The sequence below is a fragment of the Brachyhypopomus gauderio genome, chromosome 13 (genome assembly GCF_052324685.1).
Source record: "Brachyhypopomus gauderio isolate BG-103 chromosome 13, BGAUD_0.2, whole genome shotgun sequence".
NCBI classification, from domain to species: domain Eukaryota; kingdom Metazoa; phylum Chordata; class Actinopteri; order Gymnotiformes; family Hypopomidae; genus Brachyhypopomus; species Brachyhypopomus gauderio.
The window spans coordinates 18,457,763-18,478,821 of record NC_135223.1 but is presented as its reverse complement, the minus strand read 5'-3'; the positions used below and the strand labels follow the sequence as shown (position 1 = coordinate 18,478,821).

Genomic DNA, 21,059 nt, shown 5'->3' with positions numbered 1-21,059 from the left:
AATGACCTCACCAGAGTTAAACGCAGGAGGAAATATGTATGGCGGATGCTTATCGTAGCACTGCTCAGCCACATTCCAGAGTGAGAGGTTAGCACAGGTAGAGCATGAATACTGCCCATTCTACTTCCGTACAGCCATGAGAAGAGGTTACCATTTACAATACAGTCATCTGAAGAAAGATCCCACAATGCACAGGTAAATACATTGTCTTTCCACCATGATGTTCCAGTTAACTTTTTGGTTCATCATCAGAGCTGATTAGATACAGTGATATGAACCAATTAAGATCATGTTTTAACTTGGGTTTATTATATAAAGCTAATTTACTTCTGATGGGGAAAGATGTCATGGACTGACTGCTGGCATTACTCAATTAATTTGAACCCTTTATGGTTTTGGATTACTCATGCTGGTATTTATAGTATGTGCACTGAAAGTAGATAAGTGCTAACTATGAGATCAGAGATGTCATGTCATTGTGATTATAAGGGTTTATTCTTCAACGGCTTATTAATGGCCACGAAGGACTGATCGTGTCCGTGATTCATTACTGTACTTTAACATACAGTATGTATGTACAAAGTCACAAATAGTTTACATATGTGAAAAAAACAAAGAATCCATAAATTGGTCAGAATGTAGTATGAAAACATTGAATCTTTGTTTTATGAATCTCAGTTTTAGTTAATTGAATAGATGAAATGTATGTGTATGTGCAAACATGCACGTTAGAGTAAAACTCTCAAGGGGTTGGAGGCAGTTTTGTTTTGCTCAGTTTTTTTTTTAACCTTTCTTGGACATACTCAAACATGACCAAAGGCTGCATAGGACATGGGTTAAAGTTCTCCGTCACTACGACGGATTTCCGTCATTTGATTTTTTTGGGGAAAAAATCCGTCAAATCATAATAAACCACACGCGCGTGCGTGCTATCTTTTGTGGCCGAAATATGATTCTCACTGGCGCTCATCAGCGCTGGATGGATGACGGCGGTGTCATTTGATTGACTTGCGGGTCATTCCGCCTTCAGATTTACGGACATTATGTAGAAAAGTGACCTCCCTCCTGCCTGACGTGACCGTAGCGCGCGACTCTGTACACCTCGTGCAAACTTGCGCGAACGGCGGAGGCTAGTTGACGCGTCACATTCTTTTTGCAGTCTTGTCCGAAACGATATGTGGTAGTATAAAGAAACACCGCTCAAAAACAGGAGAATTTTAATGTTGCTATGTGTTCCAGGTTTGAAAAGTGCTGGAATTTAGGCTAAAGTACTTTAAAATGTTGAAATTGTAACTACTTCGTTTCACAACAAATATCTGTCTGACTGAACAGTTTTCTTGCATTACGTTAACAAATACGAGCCTCTTGTAATTCCAGGAAACATGAGAGAACGTGAAGACATTAAGATTGGGTGTTTTGAAAATAAACAACCATTAAAAAATGTGATAAAAAGCGAATTATTTCGAATCATTTCGAGTATATGTATAAATATTTAACTTAATTAAATGTAACATTGAAAACGTGTTGAAATGGACCTTGAAAGTGACGTGCAAGTGCTTTAATTCCACCTTATAAAGGTGTATGAACCCTGCAAACATGACTTTGTTCATTGTGCTGAGGCGCGGCGCGTGCGAAGTTACAAAATTCGAGAGGTGCACGACCTTGCGAATCACCAGCACGCGAGGCTCTCGCGCACGGGTGGAGCCAGCGCGATTACGTCATTTTCGGCGCCCGAAAATTTCGGTCAAATATAATGGCTTAAACCAGGCTTAACATGGATGGTTTTGTTCTGTTTGTATTTAAAAGCTCTATCCAGTGTAATTTTTTTGTAACATACCTACTTAAAGCAGGTAATCTTACGGCTTATGTTTTTGTGAATAGTGAATTTGATAAAAACAAGAGAGCTTCATACCTTTTAAAACTCACCAGGATTCACTAAATTTGACTTGATCTTTAAATAGTTTTCTGAAGAGGACCCCCAGATTTATGTACATTTATTGCTCAGGTGTTGCATTTTGTCACTTCATAGATTCTCTCTTCTCTCCTTACACAGGCTGTTTAGATAAATATACTTTATAAATGTGTTTATTGTGTAGAATTAGGCAAAAGAGGTCGTGTCCCAACTACACCACATTTTCAGTAATTGCTAGCATTGTCTTTTGCCAGGAAAAATTTTCAGTCAAATGAAAATTTCTTGCTTTAACCCATGGCATAGGAGTTTGTTTGGTGTTTGTTTGACAGGCTTGTGCATTTTAAGAATGTGCGACATTTTAGATAAGCCGCATAAATCATTAACTTGGCGCTGTGTGACTGCCTCCTCAGCAGGCTGGTCATTCTGCTATCCCCTCACACACACATGTTCATCTGGTGTCTGGCCCTCTGCCATTTTAACGTCTTTGCATAACTTGGTAGCATACGCTCCAGAGAGGGGCTGAGTTTTCAATGGTGAATATGTGGAGTTGGAATTTATGCAAGGTGAAGGGAGAGGTGTAATAAAAATTCCAAGTTGTACCTTATTGCTACAGAAACTGAGTGTGCCTTGTCAAAGAATGCAACATTGTCCTGACTAAATGGCTGTAAAAGTTGGTGTGATAACCTTAGAAAGCGGAACACCTTTGAGAATGCTGAATTCCATTCTAATTAATTCCAGTTCCACTGAACGCAGAGTAACCTTTATATTGTGGTGGTCACTTGTGCCTATAAACTTTATTATGTGTATGAATGGGCATAATTTTTATATTATATTTTCTCCTTCATTCACTATTCAGTTTAACAAATCTTTTTGCAAACTTTTGGGTTTCATTGCTTTATTTTATAACTTTGTACTTTTGGTTAGCTTAAAAAAACCTGAAAAACCTGATCAGAGAAGGTTTTAAGCAAAGTTCAAAGGTCCAGACTCCCAGGGATAATTTTCCAGGGAGAGATTAAGACAAAAATGGATTTTCAATTGACCATCTCAAGGACTGGGAAGAAAGTGAGTTTCTCAATCTGAACCAGAGACCACCCCTAAAAAAGTTCCTTTCATCGCATGAGGTGCCTGTTTGTAGTCTTTGCAGTTCTTTTTATGAAGTTTGTTTGAAATGCATTTTAAAACTTTTGTACCCCAGTTACTGCCTCTTTGCCCAAAAACAGTTGCACAACTTTCTTATTGGGATGTTAATTTCATTACCTTTAAGTGTGTGTGTGTGTGTGTGTGTGTGTGGGTGGGTGGCCAGTTTAATAACCCCTATAAGCAGGACCTCACACTCTAAAAGAAGGGCGTATGGGGGCTGGGGATGTGTCACTACAACACACTAAATTAAATCTACACTGTTTAGCTGACCAGTCTGAATACACTTTTAATAAAGTCTGTAACAATTGTAATGTTTTACTCACCTAACGTGGCACAGACCGGTGCTATTCATATCTGACAGCATGCACAGAAAGCATGAAATTCTTCAAAATTCTTCTTTCTACTCTTCAAAAGGAAAATATGTATCAAGAACTAAAGATGTCCTTCTTTAGGTATTTTTATTCTGTTGCAAACCTCCAAACGAACAATGAGAGTGTGGACTTTCTACACTTAGCAGGCTCTTGACAAGGCGATCTCTTAAATGAAATACCAAGTATTTGCTTTGACATGTATTTGACCTACTGTCATGGTAAAATAATATTGATCAGTGGAGAGCAATAGTCTGTTCACTTCAGAAGGATGGCAAATATGTGTTTTCCTAGACAGAGGACATTTGAAAAACTGCACAGTCTGGTCCAAACCTGGACAACTGGCCACTCTAGAGAATGCTTGTGCGTGTGAGTTTTACATATTTTAAAATAATGATTTGATGTCATCCAGTTCCTTCCTATGGCTCTAACTAAATCATGATACATCATTGGAAGCCTAGTTCCTCACTGTAATATTAATAAAGAGTAATGCCTTCCCTTCCTCATCCAAGTCACTAGAAAAGTCACATTAACTGCATAAAATTCATTTTGGTTTTATAGCTGCTGATGAAAAACAAAAGAGATTTTGACATCACTCGCATGAACAATGCCATCTAATCACCTAGGTGCAGTTTTTGCTGTCTGTTGATTTAAATGCAAGTTGTGAACATGTACAATAAAGCATTTCACACCGACAGGCTGTTTGACAAAGGAGCGTTTATTGTGGCTATGACATATGCTCATGTGACCAGGGATGACCAATAACGTGACCCAAAAAAAAGCCTTCAATCACCAGCTGACTGCCATTGCTCATGTCAGCCACAGGCATTCAAGAGCTGTTTGTGGCAAGGCTCAACACTGGATAATTCAAGCAAACCATCTTTAGAGGAAGTCGTTATTTTCCATGTCTCTGATGTTGAATCCATGAATCACTACAGTGTTGCCTGCCTGAATCTTCATAATGTAGTCTGTCCAACTGAAGTTGAGAGATGTGAAATGTTATTCTCTCTGAGGCCCAGCTGGGCTCCGGTGTTGTATTGATCCGCTCTGTAGGACGTCCTGTTGTTAATGCCTTGCCTTTAAACATTGTTTTTGAGCATCACAATGTGCTGACACAGTGTCCAAGAACAACTCCAGTCCTACTGAACACACCGGCCAGTGTAGATGACGGGTGATGTTGAATAAATATAGCTCCTCTGGGTCTGGTATGTTTGATATTAGAGTGGAGTGGGCCCCACCCCCCAGGGCAAAAATGGCACTTTGCTGCACTTGCAGAGGCCATGTGGTGTACTTGGGCTGCTCAATAGTTTGTGCTGGAAAAGTGTCCAAGGACTTCTTGCATTTTTAAGCTATAGGTATTGTTTATAGATTATTCCTAACTGATTCATTTTACCTATTAGTGTTCTTAATTTTGAATAGGTTCTGTTCATTTTAACATAGTTGAGATCATCCTGCAAGATTCTTCTGCTTACTCCAGCTCTTAAAGGCTTTAATTTCTGATCATCTGAAGTGAGAAGACATTGTACACACATCTGAAAATGGACTAGGACAAAAAAAACTAAAGATGGTATGCCATAATGCTCAAATCAAGTGTTCGAAGTTTTTGCTTTTAAACAGAACGCCAGCGGGTATTGTTTGCACAAAGGCATTCCGGGCCTAATTTAAAATACAGCGTATAAGATCACAAGGGCAATGAATTAGATTTGACTGTAGTAGTAATGTCAGTAGCACTGGATGACAACTGTTCAGTCTCCTCAGCTAAGCCGTCATCCTCAGAAGTGACTGCCGTCTGTTTTGGTGGTGATTATGGGTCTGGAGCCCTCCACAGTGTGCCTGGCACATTTGGTTTTGTTGAAGCTCTCTAAGGCATTTTAGAAACCAGATGTTTCTTATTTTAAATTGTAAGTGGGGGGATGTTGACATAGTTTTCTTGTGAAATCATGGTGAACTGATGGTGCTCCATGAAGCTGAAAACCTTCGCTGATATATGGCGAGTCTACACATCAACATTTTCCAACCGTGTGCCACAGTCAGCAGTTTGGCACACTCTCTCACTCTCTCACTCTTTCACTCTGCTGATTTTATCGGCACAGACGTGAATGCCCATTTTAGTCGATATGGAAGATGGAAAAGGTTTTAGTCGATTAAATAAATGGCCAGTGAAAGGCCATATAGATGTTTGACAAAGCACTCGGAAAGGTTTTCCTGTCAGAGGCGTGGAGTTAGAGTACCCCACCCCGCGTGAATTACTTGACAAGTTGCTTTAAGACAAAGGCCCTAAAATTGGTTCTGTTTTTGAATAGCAGTTGCTTTTGAATGGTGCCCTCGGCACCAAGGCCCCTGTGTTGACATTCCTGGAGGAATGAGGTCATGATTTTTAAGGGTTTTCAGCTTTCTTCTTTGGTTTGGGCAGCCTCAGAGGACTGAACACTAGTGTCCCACATGGTTCTAGTTTAGGCCTTTTTCATTGACCTACATTCATTGTAGTTTCGCCTGCTGTGGACGTGGTGGTTTTGGCAAAAAGTGAACTGGGACTAATACGGTGTTTTACTGTCTGTATATTCTAGCTAGGGGTGCTGCTTCCCTAAGCACGGACCATAATGTGTGTGATGAGTTGGAGGAGACACTGTTCACGGTTCAGGAAATGTTCATGCCTACTTGTGCCTTCTGAATAAAAGGATGGTTGTTTTCAGGTATTTCTGTGGAATGTTTGGTTTTCCAAAATTATACTTCGCAGCTCTAAATCTCATCATATCACATTTTAGGTTCACCGTGCTCGATAGAGACTTTAAGAGAACAGCCGGTGTAAACAGAGAGGACAATGGGCATTTAATGACCTCGGAAAGGAAGTGGAGTGGGGGGGGGGGGGGGGGGGGTGGGACGATTAAGGCAGGAGCAAGCTTGGGGCTGAGCCAGAAAGAGAGAGAGCACAGGACAGGATGAGGTAAAGAGAGAGGGAGGGCTGGGGGGCTGGGAAGGCAGAAGTGTGTGTGTGTGTGTGTGCGCGTGTATGTGTGTGCTGGAAAGTTGCTCGCCTCCAGCAGAGTGGGAAGGATAGATGCAGAGAGGCATGTGGGAGGGGAGATGAGTTTAGGTTACACTCACAGTTCCTGCCATCGCAGGAGGAAATCCTGAGATTGGGTCAGTTTAGCTCTGTCCTGTCTGTTTTTCTCTCTCTCTCTCTCTCTCTCTCTCTCTCTCTCTCTCTCTCTCTCTCTCTCTCTCCTCTTTTGCTCCCTCTTTTTTCTCTTTGTTTCCAGCTGGCTTTGTTTTTATGCTCTTCATCTCGGATCAAAGTGGGCTACCCTAATGCCCTTTCTTCGTCCTCTCCAGCTTAATGAGACGCTGAAAGGTAATCTGTGCTTTCCTCTCCAATGTTAGGAGAAGTTTGCATCTGCCAGGAATATTGATTCCTTTGAGGTGGAACCTGAGTACTGTGATTGCCGGTTACTCTCCGTGGATTGCTGTGGAGGATACAGATGGATTGTACTATGCTAATTGAAACGAGCTTCGCTGTGCTCATTCATTCATGTGCTGGGTGCAGTGTCCTCTGCACTTTTTAGTTTCAGGAGCTTGCTCAGGATCTGTGTTAAACTGCCCAGTAGGTAAGAAGTGTGTGTCCTTATGTTGCGCCAGTGTCTGTTGTAAACTCACTGTAGTAAGTGCTACACCAGAATTTGGAATTTGCAGTTTCTAACTTCCAAGTTACTTTTCAGTTTCTGTGATGGATAGTTTTTGAATGCATTTAAACTGGTGGATGTAGAGTGTCGGATGGATCCTTTTGTTTATTTCAGCTGTTTGGAGTAATGAGGTCGATGTCCATAATGCTTTCAGTACCTGTTTAAGAAAGTCATTTATGGCAAGTTCCTATTTCCATATAATTTTGAAAGTAATGATGACCAAGTATGACCTATAGACTTCTGAAATGTGTTGTGAGAAGTCATGATGTGCCCGTGATGTGTAACCCATTGTCATGGAGCCTGCAGGTTGAGCTGGTTATGCGAATTTAAAATTGCTTGGTAGCTCTGAGTTTGTTGTAATTGAGTAATCTGACTGAGAATAATACCTCTCTGTCCGGTGTTGTGGACTGTGAAGGTGGCTCTAGATAGGCATCTGAATTCCTATACAGGCTGTGCTAAGAAAATATAAACCACTTTTAGGTGGGGGACCTTTTTTTTGGTGAAGTTTATGCACTTAACGTAGCTGTGATAATCTTGGAGGAACATGTGTGGTAGGTCTAACTGATTATTTGTACATTCTAGACAACATTAGGTTACTGTTTGGATTTGGTGAGCACCTGAAAAGCAGTCTGGTTGTGTAATAGCCTTCTTGGCCATTCTGTTGTACATACTCACCAAAGACAAGTTTGCAAAGATACATTTATAAAAGGAGGAGCCCTTACTGCAGATACAGACTGTATATGTGACAACTGATATTTGATAATGGCTGGGTTGCTATTGGTCATGAAAAGGGACCTTATGCTTACAGAATCATAGGAGTAGATGTGAACAAGCTCGTGTGAAAGGTGGCATGCAGATGCGTTTGCAATGGCGCGATTGGTGGTTGTAGCTTTCCTGGCAACTTATTTTGTACGATATCTACAAAGCTACAAATTTGTAATGATCCTCGGGTGGACGGGGGGCTGGGCAGTGGTGGTAGACCATTGCCCCCTAGATGATGGGACCATAAACCTGTTTTTCGACAAGCTCTGTGTTCTTGTGTGACTGTCAGTGGATGAAGATCCACAGCCTTCACTCTAACCAGGGCATCATCTAAAGGAAGCAGTTGTGTAAATCTGGTGTGATGCATTCCAAAGTCAAATGGAGATTAGATAGGCTTTCATGCTAATCTAGATTCAGATGAATCATTGCATTGAAAAATTTGTGTGTGTGCGTGTGTGTGTGTGTGTGTGTGTGCACGTGTGTGCAAGCGTGTACTACACTGCTTGGAAGAAGTTTTGGAATCTATGAGTGGAAACACCTCGGGGAATTTGGAAGCTATTAGAATGAAGTTCTGCTTTTAACACATAAACCATTTTGCGTGGTTCTGATCAATAACTTCCTCTAAGTGAAGTCGGGTTCACTTCCTGGCAGTGAAACTGAGAGCTAATAAGAAGCCTAGCAATAACAGTTCATTGTCAGCTAGTTTATCCTGATCAATATTTTAATAGTACATGGTGAATCTAAATTGAATCTGATTGCTTTGTCAAGTGGTATTTTTTTGGTTTGCTTTATCATCTTTGATTCTCTGAAACCATTGTAGTGTTTACCATCTTTACTAGAGAGACTCTATCATCTATAATATATTCTTAATGATACTTTGTTTACTTTTGTACCAAGCTTTGAGCTTACCAGCTTACCAACGTTTATCTAGAAGATTCCACAGTGAAAGGGTGGAGGGGTGGTCTGTTTAGCTCTTCACCTCCCTCTCATCTTCATCTAACAGCTGCTGGGACAGATAAGAGGGAAGGTCTGGATGGTGTGTCAAACTCTTTCATCTTTGACTCCTTCAAGGAGGCTGTGAGCGTCCGGCGTCCCATCAGGGCCATCAGCTCGCAAAAAGCTGCCGTTTTTTTGGTAGTGATGTCACCAGGGCTGCGCGCTATTACAGGCCCATAATGGTGGACTGGTGAACAGGCGGCCCGTGTTGTGGGAGCAGCAACGGGGAGTGTGCGTCCTAATGATGGCTATGCTACCACCAAGAGTCTGGTTCAGTCTGCGGCTGGCTGTGGTGTGCCCAGTCTGCTTTTGTGGAGACATAATAGCTGGCTATTATTGGCTGGAAAGCCAGGACGTGGATGCGGGTTGGAATAATGCGGTCCTCAGCTAGGTCTTCTCTGCTCGGTGCCTACCGTCTCGCTGGGCGTAAGCACCGTGTGCGTGGTTCTTTCTGCAGAAACGCTGATGTGGTCTCCTACTTGCACACCTCCACAGTGATTCACGGCATGGAATGTAGTTCTGTGGATGTGTTATATCAGCACGCCTCTTCTCTTCTGGTGGGTTCAGCTGAGGCAGATGGGTTGAGTAACTGCTCCTACTGTGATGCTTTCTGGTAGGAAATCCCAAAATCGGGGGTTAGCAGCGATGACTTCGGCAGGGGCGATGCCCCCCTCCTCTCAGGAGCGATCGGCAGCTCAAGACTCGCAACTTTCGATGGAGGACTACTGGAGAGAAGTGAGGAACATCGAGGAGGACTGCCCCGTAACCCAGGAGGAGACGATTGAGAAGGGTAGCATGGATGGTGAGTGCAGACCCCCCCCCTTCATGAGACACCATCTGTTTATAGTCTGTTTATATGTTAGAACTTTAGAAGGACTTGCAAATTTTGGAATGTTGGATTTTTTTGCCTGCTTTTGTAATTTGATTCAGATTAAATCTCAAATCAGATAAAAACAAATTCATAGGGTTGTGCAAAATCATGTACAGTTCTATGACATGTACACAATCCTACAGTATGCAGCAGTTTCTAAAACAAAATCCTCGTGTTTCATGCCTTTTCCCATTTTATTTCAATAGTCCATATGGTTCATGGCTTCTACCTGATAGTTTTCAAAGGAGCCGTTGAGTCTGAAGGCAAACAAAGCATTTGTATGTTTATGCTGTTTATTGGTTTTAGATGAGATGCTTGCATAATGACAAATCAGGTTTGACTACCTGGCTGAAGCTTAAAATAGCTGTAGATGATCTGCCCTGCATGCATTATCATAAATGAGGTGTAACTGTAAATTGCTCCATTAGAAGCGGAGCTGGAGGAAGCGTGGCTTCATGAAGCTGGTCTCTCCACGCTGGTGTCTGGAGCTCTGACCGACAGCCCAGCCGAGGCCCTCCTCTCCACACTCACCCGCTCCCAGGCTGCCATGGTGAAGAAACGCCTGGACAACTACACCCAGACCCTGCGCAAGAGGAACAGGCAGCCCATACGACACGTTCGGGACGTGTTCTCCACCGCTGACCCACCGGTGAGCTGAAGGCGCAAATAAACCCATGATGCCATGCGTGATTAGGTAGATACTACTGTTAGGTATTCAAAGTACCCTTTTTTCTGCAAAGTCATCACCAGCAGTGGCTCGAGAAGAATGATAGTCTTGGTTATTTAAAGAATAGAAACTTGAGGTGTATATTTTGAGCAAGTTAACTCTTGAGCTTCAAAATGTTCAAATTCCAAATTTTTTTTAATCCTCCATGTTGTGGCTGAACGGTACATCACTGACCTCTCTGGGTTTTAAAACAGGACCAGATATGCTGCAGGATTATGCTTCTTAACCTTACTGGCCCCTCATGGTCATATGTCCTGCTCTTGACCTTCAGCTGTCCGACACGATGGTGTAGTGGACGGGCAGCTTCCCATCCTCAGATGGCGTGTGGTACAGTGTGGGAGTGGCGGCCCTAGACATGCCTGGGGGGGGTGGTGTCTTGGGCTCATGCGGATGGCATGACTGACAGCTGCGTGCAGAGCAGGACGTGGACAGGCAGGCGGCTCGCGAGCGTGTGGGAGCTGCACCCACCGCGCCGCTCAGCTGCCGTGCGCTCCTCCCAAAGCCAGCGGCCTCGCCAACTGAGCCCGGAATGTGGAAGGTTCCAGAACGGGCGTGAGGACCTCGCCAGCCGAGTTTAAATTAGCTAGCGTAGGTTCGTTCGGATCTAATGATGAACGCTAACTGGAGGAGAACCTGAGACTGCTGACATTCCTGCTTGGGCGACCGTGGTCTTTGTTTTAGCTTTGGCGTAGTGTGCAAGAGGGCTGGTAATGGAGCAGAAAAGTTATGGTTGAATAATGTGCCGTGTGTGGAATTTATGAGTGGATGCCAAAATGAAGGAGGCTCTCAAGACCACGACAGTGTGAGACTGACTGAGAGCTGAAGGGTTGGATGACTAACTGGTTAGTTTAGTCAGGATCTAACAGTAGTGAGTGTTACAGAAACACAATGTAAAAAATATTTGGAGAATGTCAATAATACACGCTGGTTCTTGAATCTAGTACAATATTAATGTCATGTAGGCAAAATATGATTTGTGAGAGAGGGAGGGAGAGAGACACAGAGAGAGAGAGAGAGACAGAGAGAGAGAGAGCGCGCAAAGAGTCTGTCAGTGACTCATAGCCAGCTGGACTGGCAGCTGACGCTCACTGCCTTGGACACCCACAGTGTTTATTGTGGTTAAGCTAAGAATACAAGTCTGAAATGGAGCTGGCAACAGTAAAGGGATAAACCAAACCAAGATCGTGTAATATCATCTATACGGTCGAAGCTGGCAGGTCTGGTGAAATGAAGCTGAGAAGAGGGATGAGGACCCAGCAGGAAGTGTAGTTATGAAAATGAACCAACCAGTTAGGACATGAAGTGCAGGAAGTGATTCAAACTGCTCCTCTCCACCTGTCATGCACTTTACATTTGACTGTTATGTTCAAAGGAGCTTTGATTAGTCCGAACAGTGAATTATTCCAAGCTGTTTAATATTAAATTACTTCCACTCTTTAAAAATTCTATTGAACAACTAAATCAGCCGTTTAAGAAAGCTCAGAGAGAGGTGGGCATTGAGCTTTAATTGGATTTTAGTGTCTTATTAGCCATGATTATAGTACATTGGCTGTGATATTATACCAGTGATTATCATCTGTGAGACAGAAGTGTGAGTTCTGGCTTTAAACAGAGATCTAGAGAGTAAGGGGGTTCTTTTTCAGGGGAACCCTGCTCTAGGAACCCTGGCTGTTGCCTGTTGGAGTCAAAACTCATTTAGCTCCATCAAGGCCTAACAGTACACACATGGTTTCAAACTCTGTCTCAGGGCTATTTTCAGCCCCAGGCTTCAGCAGAGGTCAATGGGTGGTCTTTGAACAGCTTTGAATGGAGAAATGTGAAGCTTTTGTTTGAACTCTTTGTCTCTCTGTCGCGTTCTACTATATACCCATATATGGTTTTTACATATGGCAGGATTTGGCCCTGATCATTCTAAATGGTAGGACTAAACAACCATGCGCATGATGTCAGCTGTGTTAAACACTGGCCTCCTTCCACAATCAGCACTTCAGGCTAAAGTATTGCTTTTATGTGATTTAACCATGATAACCAGGACTTTTCTTCTTGCAGCCAGTTGAACCCACACCCCCAGTGTCCCCAAACGGCCAGATTGCACAGAGGCTACCCCACTGGACTCCTCCGAAAGGTCAGTTAGAGGTTCATCATGCCAGTGGAGTACAGTACCAGCTCAGTGTGAAAATTCTCTAAATGACCAGTTCAGATGAAACACTAGGTTAATGTGTTTTCTCTCTGAGCCAACATATAGATTTAAATGTTAATGTGCAAATTGTGTGTGTGCGTGTGTGCGCGTGCGTGCGTGCATGTGTGTTTCAGTTCGTCAGTCCTGCCCTGTCTTTAGTTCTGTGGAGAGCAGTGTTTCAGGGCGCCGTCTGGAGACGGACCTTTTTTCCTTAGACGTGCCGTACTCGGAGGGTGTGACTGCTCACCGAAAGGGCCTTGACTGTCGAGACTGCCAGAGAACAAAGATGGAGGACCGAGATTTACTTGTGAGGACGGGGGACAGGGATTTATACTTGTGAGATGTATACCTGTGAGAACATGGACAGTGAGGGTAGGAGACACAGGCTTAGCTGTGAGGACAGGGAAAGGGATTTACTTGTGAGGACAGGGGACAGAGGCTTAACTGTGAACACCTCATACCTTACTCTGGATTACAATCCAGAAAACATTTCAAATGTTCTCAGATGGTAACATCTTATAAAGACTTTCCATTTTTTGTTTGTTTTTGTTTTTATCTTTTTTTAGAGGTTTCAGATTGTGAAGCCCAAACAAGGACTTACTCGTGTGCAGGACCTGTCCTCAGAAGACATCAAGAAGATGGGCTACATCTCCCTGATCGAGCTGACCACCTTTTACGACGCCATGGGTGTGGAGCTGAAGAGGAACCGGGCGGTGCGGAGCAGGGGACGGGGTGAGCGCTCCCGCAGCTGATGGTGTTTCTCCGTTGGTTCCATTGGAAACGACTCTGCTGAACACTTGTGACTTCCCTCTGCAGAGACGGGCATATTCGGAGTTCCTCTGACCACGCTGTTGGAAAATGACCAAAAGAAATTTCCTGGTTCCAAAGTCCCGCTTGTTTTCAAAAAGGTGCGCAGCTTATCTCTCTGCGTGGGGCGTGTTTCTGCTGGGCCAGAGTGGGTTTTTTGAGACAGAACACTGGTGCTTTTTTTGGTACTTCCCAAAGTGGAAACTTCTAGAGATTCCCTAAACGTGGTGGAACATTCTTGGTCAGCACTTCTCAGGGTTAGGTCACAGGCCCTCCCTCCTCAGCCTGGTTCTCCGCGTGATATCTGCTGTTATTCTGACCTGTGTGGCCCTTTCTTCTCATTCTTAACACATTCTTTCCCAAAAAAGTCCATCACATCTCCCCCTAGTTTCAGCACTTTCCCCTAGAGTGCAGCAGGGCTGCTATAGAACCTTGTAATTCTCCTCAGTCTGTTTTGCCTAGTGAGCGTGGGTCATACTCGGTGTTGTCCATATATTGTTATCCCTTTGTTGCAGTACTGTTCATATGTATAATTTGATATATTATTAACAGAACTCTATTGGCTAATGTTAGATGAGTAAACTAAACTAAACAAAAAATACTAAGAGAAGAACTTTCTTTAATAATTGCCTCTAGTGAAGGCACACATCAGGCTGTGTTGGAAGATAACCCTTTCCAGTAGTGGATTTGTACTCCCTGCGATTAGCAACGGGGAGGTATTAAACTCACCACTGAAAATTTAAGCACTTTCTGCTTCAAATTGTTACATTTTAAGGGGAAACCTTTTCATGTCAGATAGCTGAGCGACAAAAGAACTCTATAAATACATGAGCATGTAGAGTAGTCGTTAGTGCGGTACTCCTGCTGTTAGAATTAGTCATGATTTTGCTGAAAGAAACTTGCAGAATAAAAGGCGAGAATAACCTCCTCCGTCTCCTCACAGCCGAGGACGCTTTCACTGCTGTTCAATCTCAAACAGCCATTTTGTAAAAGCCCCGAATGTTCATCTCCGCGACTTCCTGCACTCCAGTATGTCTGCAAGTTTGGTGTTGAATTAAATAATGACAGCGCTGCCTGACCTGCCTTGTTTGCCCTGTTTGGGCCTCACTACTTGACCAAGAGTCTTTCTGTCTGATTGACTTATCAGGAACAGAGATAAAGCAGCTTCTATCTGTCGTTAAATAGCAGGAATGCTGAAAAGTAACCCTTGCACTGCCCACAGAGTTATCTCTGAACAATGTGAGGGCATGTCGGAGAGCCAGAGGAAGAGAAAACACTGGTCTAAACCAGCAAGACAGAAATGCGCTCGAGCAGCTGTGGAATGCCAGACCTTTTAGGTTTCTGAGCAAACACGGGACTCTCCTGAGCTCTAGATGTGTCATCAGGGCGAACGGTGCTGCTGTGATGGGACATGTGATCTCTAACTGCGTCTGCGCTTCTTTCTTTCTTGGTGTGCAGCTGTTGTCTAGGCTGGAGCAGTCGGGCCTGCAGACCGAGGGGATTCTTAGGGTTCCGGGCTCGGCCTCTAGAGTGAAGGTAACTTTGTGACCTTAAATGAAATCACATCTTTATGTATGTCTTTATTCATATCTCTCAAGTCAAGTCAAGTGACCTCCCCCCCTTTTTTATGGCTATTGCATAGATATGACAGAATTGCACAGTAGTGTGTGTGTGTGGGTGTGTGTGGGTGTACATATACCATTTTTACACCCCTTTGATGAGGTCATAGGGTGAAGGCGTGTCATGAACGGAGAGTGGATGGTGCATGATGCACGTTTTAAACTCTGACATCATTCTGCCGCTGCACTGGTGTCTTGTCTCTTCACCACCGTATCTGTTTTCACTGTCTCCTCCGTGCCGCTGTGCTGTGGGTCACGTGTTGAGTGTGCCGTGTGTGAGCGATGAGTGTGGATTAGGGCTGTGGGAGCGTGGGAGGAGGTGGTGGCCGGCCGGCGGCCTCCTCTGGCACTACACATCCTTCCAGGTGGCCTCGGTTCTGTCCGGGCCCAGAGCTGGCAGGCATGGCTCCCAGAAGAGCATTTCAAAGAGCAGCTGTATCTTTTAGCACACGATTAGCAGTTAATTAATAGCGCTTGAGCCCAGATAAGCATTTCTGGGACAGACCTTTTCTGCCAGAGGTGGATAGATGCACTTAAAGATGACCTGTTTATAGAGTTCTCTACTACAGAAAGAGAGTTTACGGCAGCACTGTGAACATGAGTGACCTAAATATACTGCAGGCTGTTGGACATATCTGGGCCAGATAACCACACCTAGCAGACAGAACAGATTTCTGATGATGGTCATTCTCTTTTGAGTAACACTAAGTAATCTCTGATCAAGCTAAATAGGTCCTGATAAACAGTCCTGAGTTAAACTGTCCTGAGTAAAAGTCTAAAGAGATTTACAAAAAGATTCAAATTGAAACTAAATGTGTGTGATCTGAATTTTTCTTGTATTACTCAGTCCCTTTTAGGAAAAGTCATGGTTTAAACAGTTTTGATGAAGTAAAACGCCACCAATTCTAGTGAGCAGGAAGGAGCTGGATGCTCTAGATCTGGGGAGGACCATACAATCATGACCCTCCTCTTAGTGCTCGTAGGAAACCCATTCAGAGGCCATGCCCTCCTTTTCCTTATGTAAGGAAGGCCGTAGGCTGTTAGACACGTGGTGCTGGTTAGCACAGCTGAGCGATGACGTGTCTGTCTGCTTGTTTAGAGACTGGAACGTCAAACTTAGTTTGTGGTAAGTATGTTTGCTGAAAGGTTTATTTTACTGGATGATTTATTTCCAAACGACTTTGCTTATGATGTTTTATGACAGCTCCAGTGAACGCTAAGAAAAGAAATTCCCTGCTCCTCCCAGTTTGATAGCGTGGCCAGATCTGCTCTGGGTAGCTCGGCCTAATCGCTTACGTTTGTGTCAATCTACAGTACTTGAGGCAGGAGCTGGAGACGAAGTTCTACGAGGGCAGTTTTGACTGGGAGCAGGTGAGACACAACGACGCAGCTGGCCTGCTGAAGATGTTCATCAGAGAGCTTCCGTCACCTCTGCTCACGTTGCAGCACCTGCCCGCCTTCACCGCCGCCCAGAGTAAGACACTCCCCCTACTCTTCACTTCTGGGTACACAAAGCAAAGCAGCCAATCGCAACAAAGGATTGTAACAACAAAGTGCAACAAAGGATTGTAGACTCTTGTCCTCAGCGACTAGCAGATGATGTGAAGGCTCTTCTGATGACCGGGCACCGTACTACAAGAGTGTGTGCATGTGCACGCGTGTGAGTGTTACGACATTAACAGCTCTGTTCCCTGTTGTCAGATATCGCTTCACCCAAGCACCAGCTGCAGGCTCTACACCTCCTCATCTTGCTTCTACCTGAGCCCAACAGGGACACACTGAAGGTAGGCCCTTCTGCGAAACCCCCCCCCCCCCCCGGCTCACCGCTGCCCCCGCTGGAAGGTCACACACTGCATCTGGAGCCATTGGGTCACAATACCAATGTCTGCATGTGATTTTGGCTCTGGGACAGGGAAGCGGTTCAGATCTCACCAGTAATCTGGTCCTGCGGATACGTGATATTGGTTGTCTTTTGTATTTGGATTACAGTCTAATTTAGTAGGGATTTATTTCTGGTGTTACCTGTTTCTAAACTCGTAAAAAACCTGGTCTAAGCCGTCATCTATTACCAGCAAATAGCACTGACTGGTCCAAACTTCTTTCCTTGGGTAAAGAGGGCCGTGCTGCCTCGGAGGTGTTGAGGAGTGTTCTGTCTGCTCACTCTCCCTGGCTGCTCACTGACTCCCTTCAGTGTTTGAACTGTGTGGGAGGAGAGCTGGATTACACGGTCTTTCAGCCTACTTAAAGGTAACAGGCAGGGTGTTGTGGCGGTAATGTAATTACGGGGAGAGGAGAGATAAGAGGCGTGTGGAGGTGTGTGGGTGTGCATGCATGCGTGGTACATTTGCGTGCCTGGGCCCATTCCAGAGGAGATGGACTTTACCGCACTCCCAGTTGAAAGACTGGTTGGGTGAGTCTGCTGTGAGCTATTATTTCATCGTTGCCAGAATATTTATCAAAGAGAAGAAGATGACATTTGTAATGTTTCGAAGCAGACACGGTTATTCAAAAGCTCATATTGCTTAGTAGGTCTCTGTACCGCCCCTCTTATTTTTTTATTTTTTAATATGTGTGGTGTGTCATCATTCTTGCCAGTGCCCCACCTGACCCTGTACTCTTTCAGGACATCATGAATGTGTGTTCCTGTCCCTAAATGATCGTCAGTGTATGTTTCTACCCCTTCTGACTAACATTGTTTACATGAGAATGCAAAAATGCATATTTGAATTGTTCAAAGAGAACACGTGTCATTTAGGGTCACCTGGCATTCTACACCACACAACGCAGACACTGGCTGTGAAATGCGGACACCTCAGAATTGTTTAGGTTTTGTGTGTGTGTGTGTGTGTGTGTGTGTGTGTGTGTGTGTGTGTGTGTGTGTGTGTGTGTGTGTGTGTGTGTGTGTGTGTGTGTGTGTGTGTGTGTGTGTGTGTGTGTGTGTGTATTTAAAGGCTCTTTTGGAGTTCTTGAGGAAAGTAGTGGAATTTGAGGAGATGAACCGCATGAGTCTGTGGAATGTGTCCATGATCGTGGCGCCGAACCTCTTCGTGTGCCGGGGCAAGGTGGCCATGCAGGAGGAGATGCAAGGGGCCGTGGGAGCAGCTCACCTGGTGCGTCTGCTCATCATCCACCAGGACCTGCTGTGGACGGTGAGACTCAAGACAAATCCAACAACAGAAAGTGGTGGAAAATAATATTTAAACAAAAGCCGAGGAGGTGAGCACATTTTAAAGCTCTAAGTTTCTGTAGGTTAAAGGTTGAGGTTTGACTAAAGCCCCCTGTAGCGTCTGCGTCCTGAATAGGGAAATCTGCGAGACACAAAGAGCAAACTGACCCAAACGTGGCTGTGGACGGCCATGCCGTGACCCTTGAACTCTGCTCCAGGTGCCCTGTTTCATCATCTCTCACATACGGAAGATGAATGAGGCAGCCACTAGCAAGAGGGTTCCCAGCTCGGAGAAGACCAAGAGGAAGCTCCTTCGCCGTCGCACGTCTGACAGGCAGAAGGAGAAGAGCGAGGTGGGTGGTGTCTCCACGCGTCTCACGCGGGGCCTGAGAAACACGCATCGTTGTGCTGGTGTTGTAGGAAGGCCATCAGCTGTACTGATTGGTCCGCCCTCTGATTGCAGGTCACTGACCTCCGTGAGGGGGTCATCAGGGTGCAGGCACCGCTCCATGCCAAGGTCTCCATGGCGATCCAGCTGGACGGCGGGACAAGGGCGCGAGACGTGATGGCCCGTTTCGACTTTGAGAACGGGTGCGTGAAGCGCTCCGTTCGTCTGTGCTCCCACAGGCAGGCGGTTTGTGTGGTTTGATAAATGTGGCCGTTCCTGTTTTCCAGGCAAGCATCTCGAAGTGGTAGAAGACAGAAGCATTTCCTGTTTGAGGTTGGGGGGAATATGGGTAAGTTCACAGACAAAGTGGCTGCTTGCCATTCACGTCCCCTGCAGTTCCACAAAGAATGTAAATTAGTTGATGACTATATTAGATTGCTGCTGCCCATCTATAAAAATAAAGCAGACCTTGTCCTAGACACTACTGCAACATTGTCGCCAGGCGTCCCACTTAGCTGCATAGCTCATGCTTGTGTTTGTTGGTGTTTTGTAACCCAGGGGAGCGTTGTCTTGACCCAGATGCTCTCTTACTGGAGGTGTATCGTGTGAATCCTCACTGTGAATGGGTGCTAAAGTCCCGAACAACCTGATCTTATGGAGACCACAGCAAGAGGAAGACCATCCACGTCCCTACACCAGTCTCATAAGACCAGGAGGATGGATGCGCTCCGTTCCTTACCAAAACCTTCACAGGGGAGCCTGAGAATTCACAGAGAAGCTCAACTATCGAGTGCCCCTTCCTGGATGGTTTAAGGGGATTTTGAGTTCTTCCAAAATGCGTGAATCTTGGCATGGTAACCCTGATTCTCCAGATGGGAACTTTGGGTAAAGGGACCGTTTCTTGTTTGCTTTTCTCCAAGACTTGCGTCACACATGACCAACACAATGCAATGCTGGCCATTGGGAGTGTCTGATGCCAAAAAAACTTGTTTTCATTTCTACAGTGGCCCTTAATGACTTGATGACACTTCTGTTTTCATATTGCCACGAGGACTCAACTGTAAAAAGCATGTACATATAATATTTATACCACTAATTTATCTAGCTGTCTTGTAATTTTACCATGTAAACCATGACTGGTTTTGTATTAATTTGCATAAGCTGCATGCTTGCTAGTAAGCCATCTGAACGTATGATATGATTAGGTACACTACAACACTATGACCACTCGTATAGTGATTATTAATATTACCTCTTAACAAAAGGCAAACATTAATGCCAAGTTGAAATGTGCTGAATTGGATTCTGTGTTTGAATCACTGAAACCAAAACTGGATTATATGCATTGGAAGGTTCTGGAGACTTCAGCCCAGCTGCTCTGAGCACTACATAACAAGTCTGAAAACCTGTTCCACACTAACCTCTGAACTGTGGTTTCACAATGCAAAAATACATGTCTTAACCACTAGGCAACTAAAGTAATGGAGAGTGATTATGATTCAGCCAAACTCTTCTGAGAGATCTTGGATCTTATCAGAGATGTTTTCGGGGCTCGACCGTGTGGATCACGGTGAAGGCCCTGCCTGCGTGAGCTGATGAGGACTGGTTTCCTACTACTCCTTGGATGGAGCTTCTAGTCCTGGTCCATTATTCAGACTTCAGGCTAATGTTCTTCTGACTGTTTCCAGCTGAACCACTTCTCCATCACATCTCCACTGACTGCCAATATCGTGATCACTCTGTAGCTTTTGTTAAGTATTGATGTACATGCATTTAAAACACATAGGAACTAATCACTGCTCCAGTGACTGGTTCTTTTTTACTTCTTCAAAAGAAATGCCAGTTTAAAAAACCGTGAACTTTTTTCTACAGTTTTTTGTGATGTACTCTGATGTATGTGATACATACATTTATTATTTTTTTTGTATTAGCATTATCATGACATTGCCAACATGTCACTTTTGTTTTCTGTTGTGAATGTACATGCAATGGAACTGTAGTATTACAGTGTATCAATATACTGAACAAAAACTACGCTTGTGTAATTCATGTCACTTCATGTCCTCCACTGAGAGCAGGAGGGCATCCACGTCAAAGGGAAGGAGCTTGTGGTCTTTACATTTAAGATGGTTTGTTTTCCATTAATAGTGCAAGATTTATATCATGTAAGTTTATCTTTTAATGACCTGATACTCAGTCCTGGCCTTTGAATCTAAACCCAGCTGACTAGCAACTTTGTGTCTGGCTCCTTAGCGAGAGGCAGGGTGAGACTTCCGCAGGAGCTAGAAGAATGATTCAGGATCTGTTCTCGGAGCCTTTTACTCTTATGAACCAAAACTAGAGCAGTCTGGGGTGGAAGCTGCTAGCAGAAGCCCTTAGCCCTAAGCATCTCCTCGTTTCACTGGAGCGAGGAGGATCTAGGATGAGGAGTATCCTCCATCAGC

General features: G+C 44.4%; 1 protein-coding gene across 4 annotated transcripts in view; it reads left to right on the top strand.

Annotated features, from left to right (window-relative positions):
• The window catches only part of arhgap28 (Rho GTPase activating protein 28), a 24,771-nt gene extending 4,122 nt beyond the window's left edge, over positions 1-20,649 (top strand). Inside the window, exons 1-15 of one of the 4 annotated variants that reach the window (XM_076971416.1) lie at positions 98-195; positions 9,476-9,660; positions 10,158-10,378; positions 12,506-12,581; positions 12,770-12,942; positions 13,202-13,367; positions 13,452-13,543; positions 14,901-14,978; positions 16,376-16,535; positions 16,763-16,845; positions 18,013-18,210; positions 18,446-18,580; positions 18,691-18,818; positions 18,903-18,964; positions 19,174-20,649. In XM_076971416.1, coding sequence (XP_076827531.1) covers positions 137-195; positions 9,476-9,660; positions 10,158-10,378; positions 12,506-12,581; positions 12,770-12,942; positions 13,202-13,367; positions 13,452-13,543; positions 14,901-14,978; positions 16,376-16,535; positions 16,763-16,845; positions 18,013-18,210; positions 18,446-18,580; positions 18,691-18,818; positions 18,903-18,964; positions 19,174-19,265 — 1,908 coding nt within the window. In that variant the 5' untranslated portion in view covers positions 98-136 and the 3' untranslated portion in view covers positions 19,266-20,649. Of the gene's footprint in view, positions 1-97; positions 196-6,427; positions 6,562-6,584; positions 6,773-9,475; positions 9,661-10,157; positions 10,379-12,505; positions 12,582-12,769; positions 12,943-13,201; positions 13,368-13,451; positions 13,544-14,900; positions 14,979-16,375; positions 16,536-16,762; positions 16,846-18,012; positions 18,211-18,445; positions 18,581-18,690; positions 18,819-18,902; positions 18,965-19,173 lie in introns of those variants that run through there. The other 3 variants (XM_076971418.1, XM_076971417.1, XM_076971415.1) reach the window with 3 other exon arrangements.
• Positions 20,650-21,059: the final 410 nt, after the last annotated feature.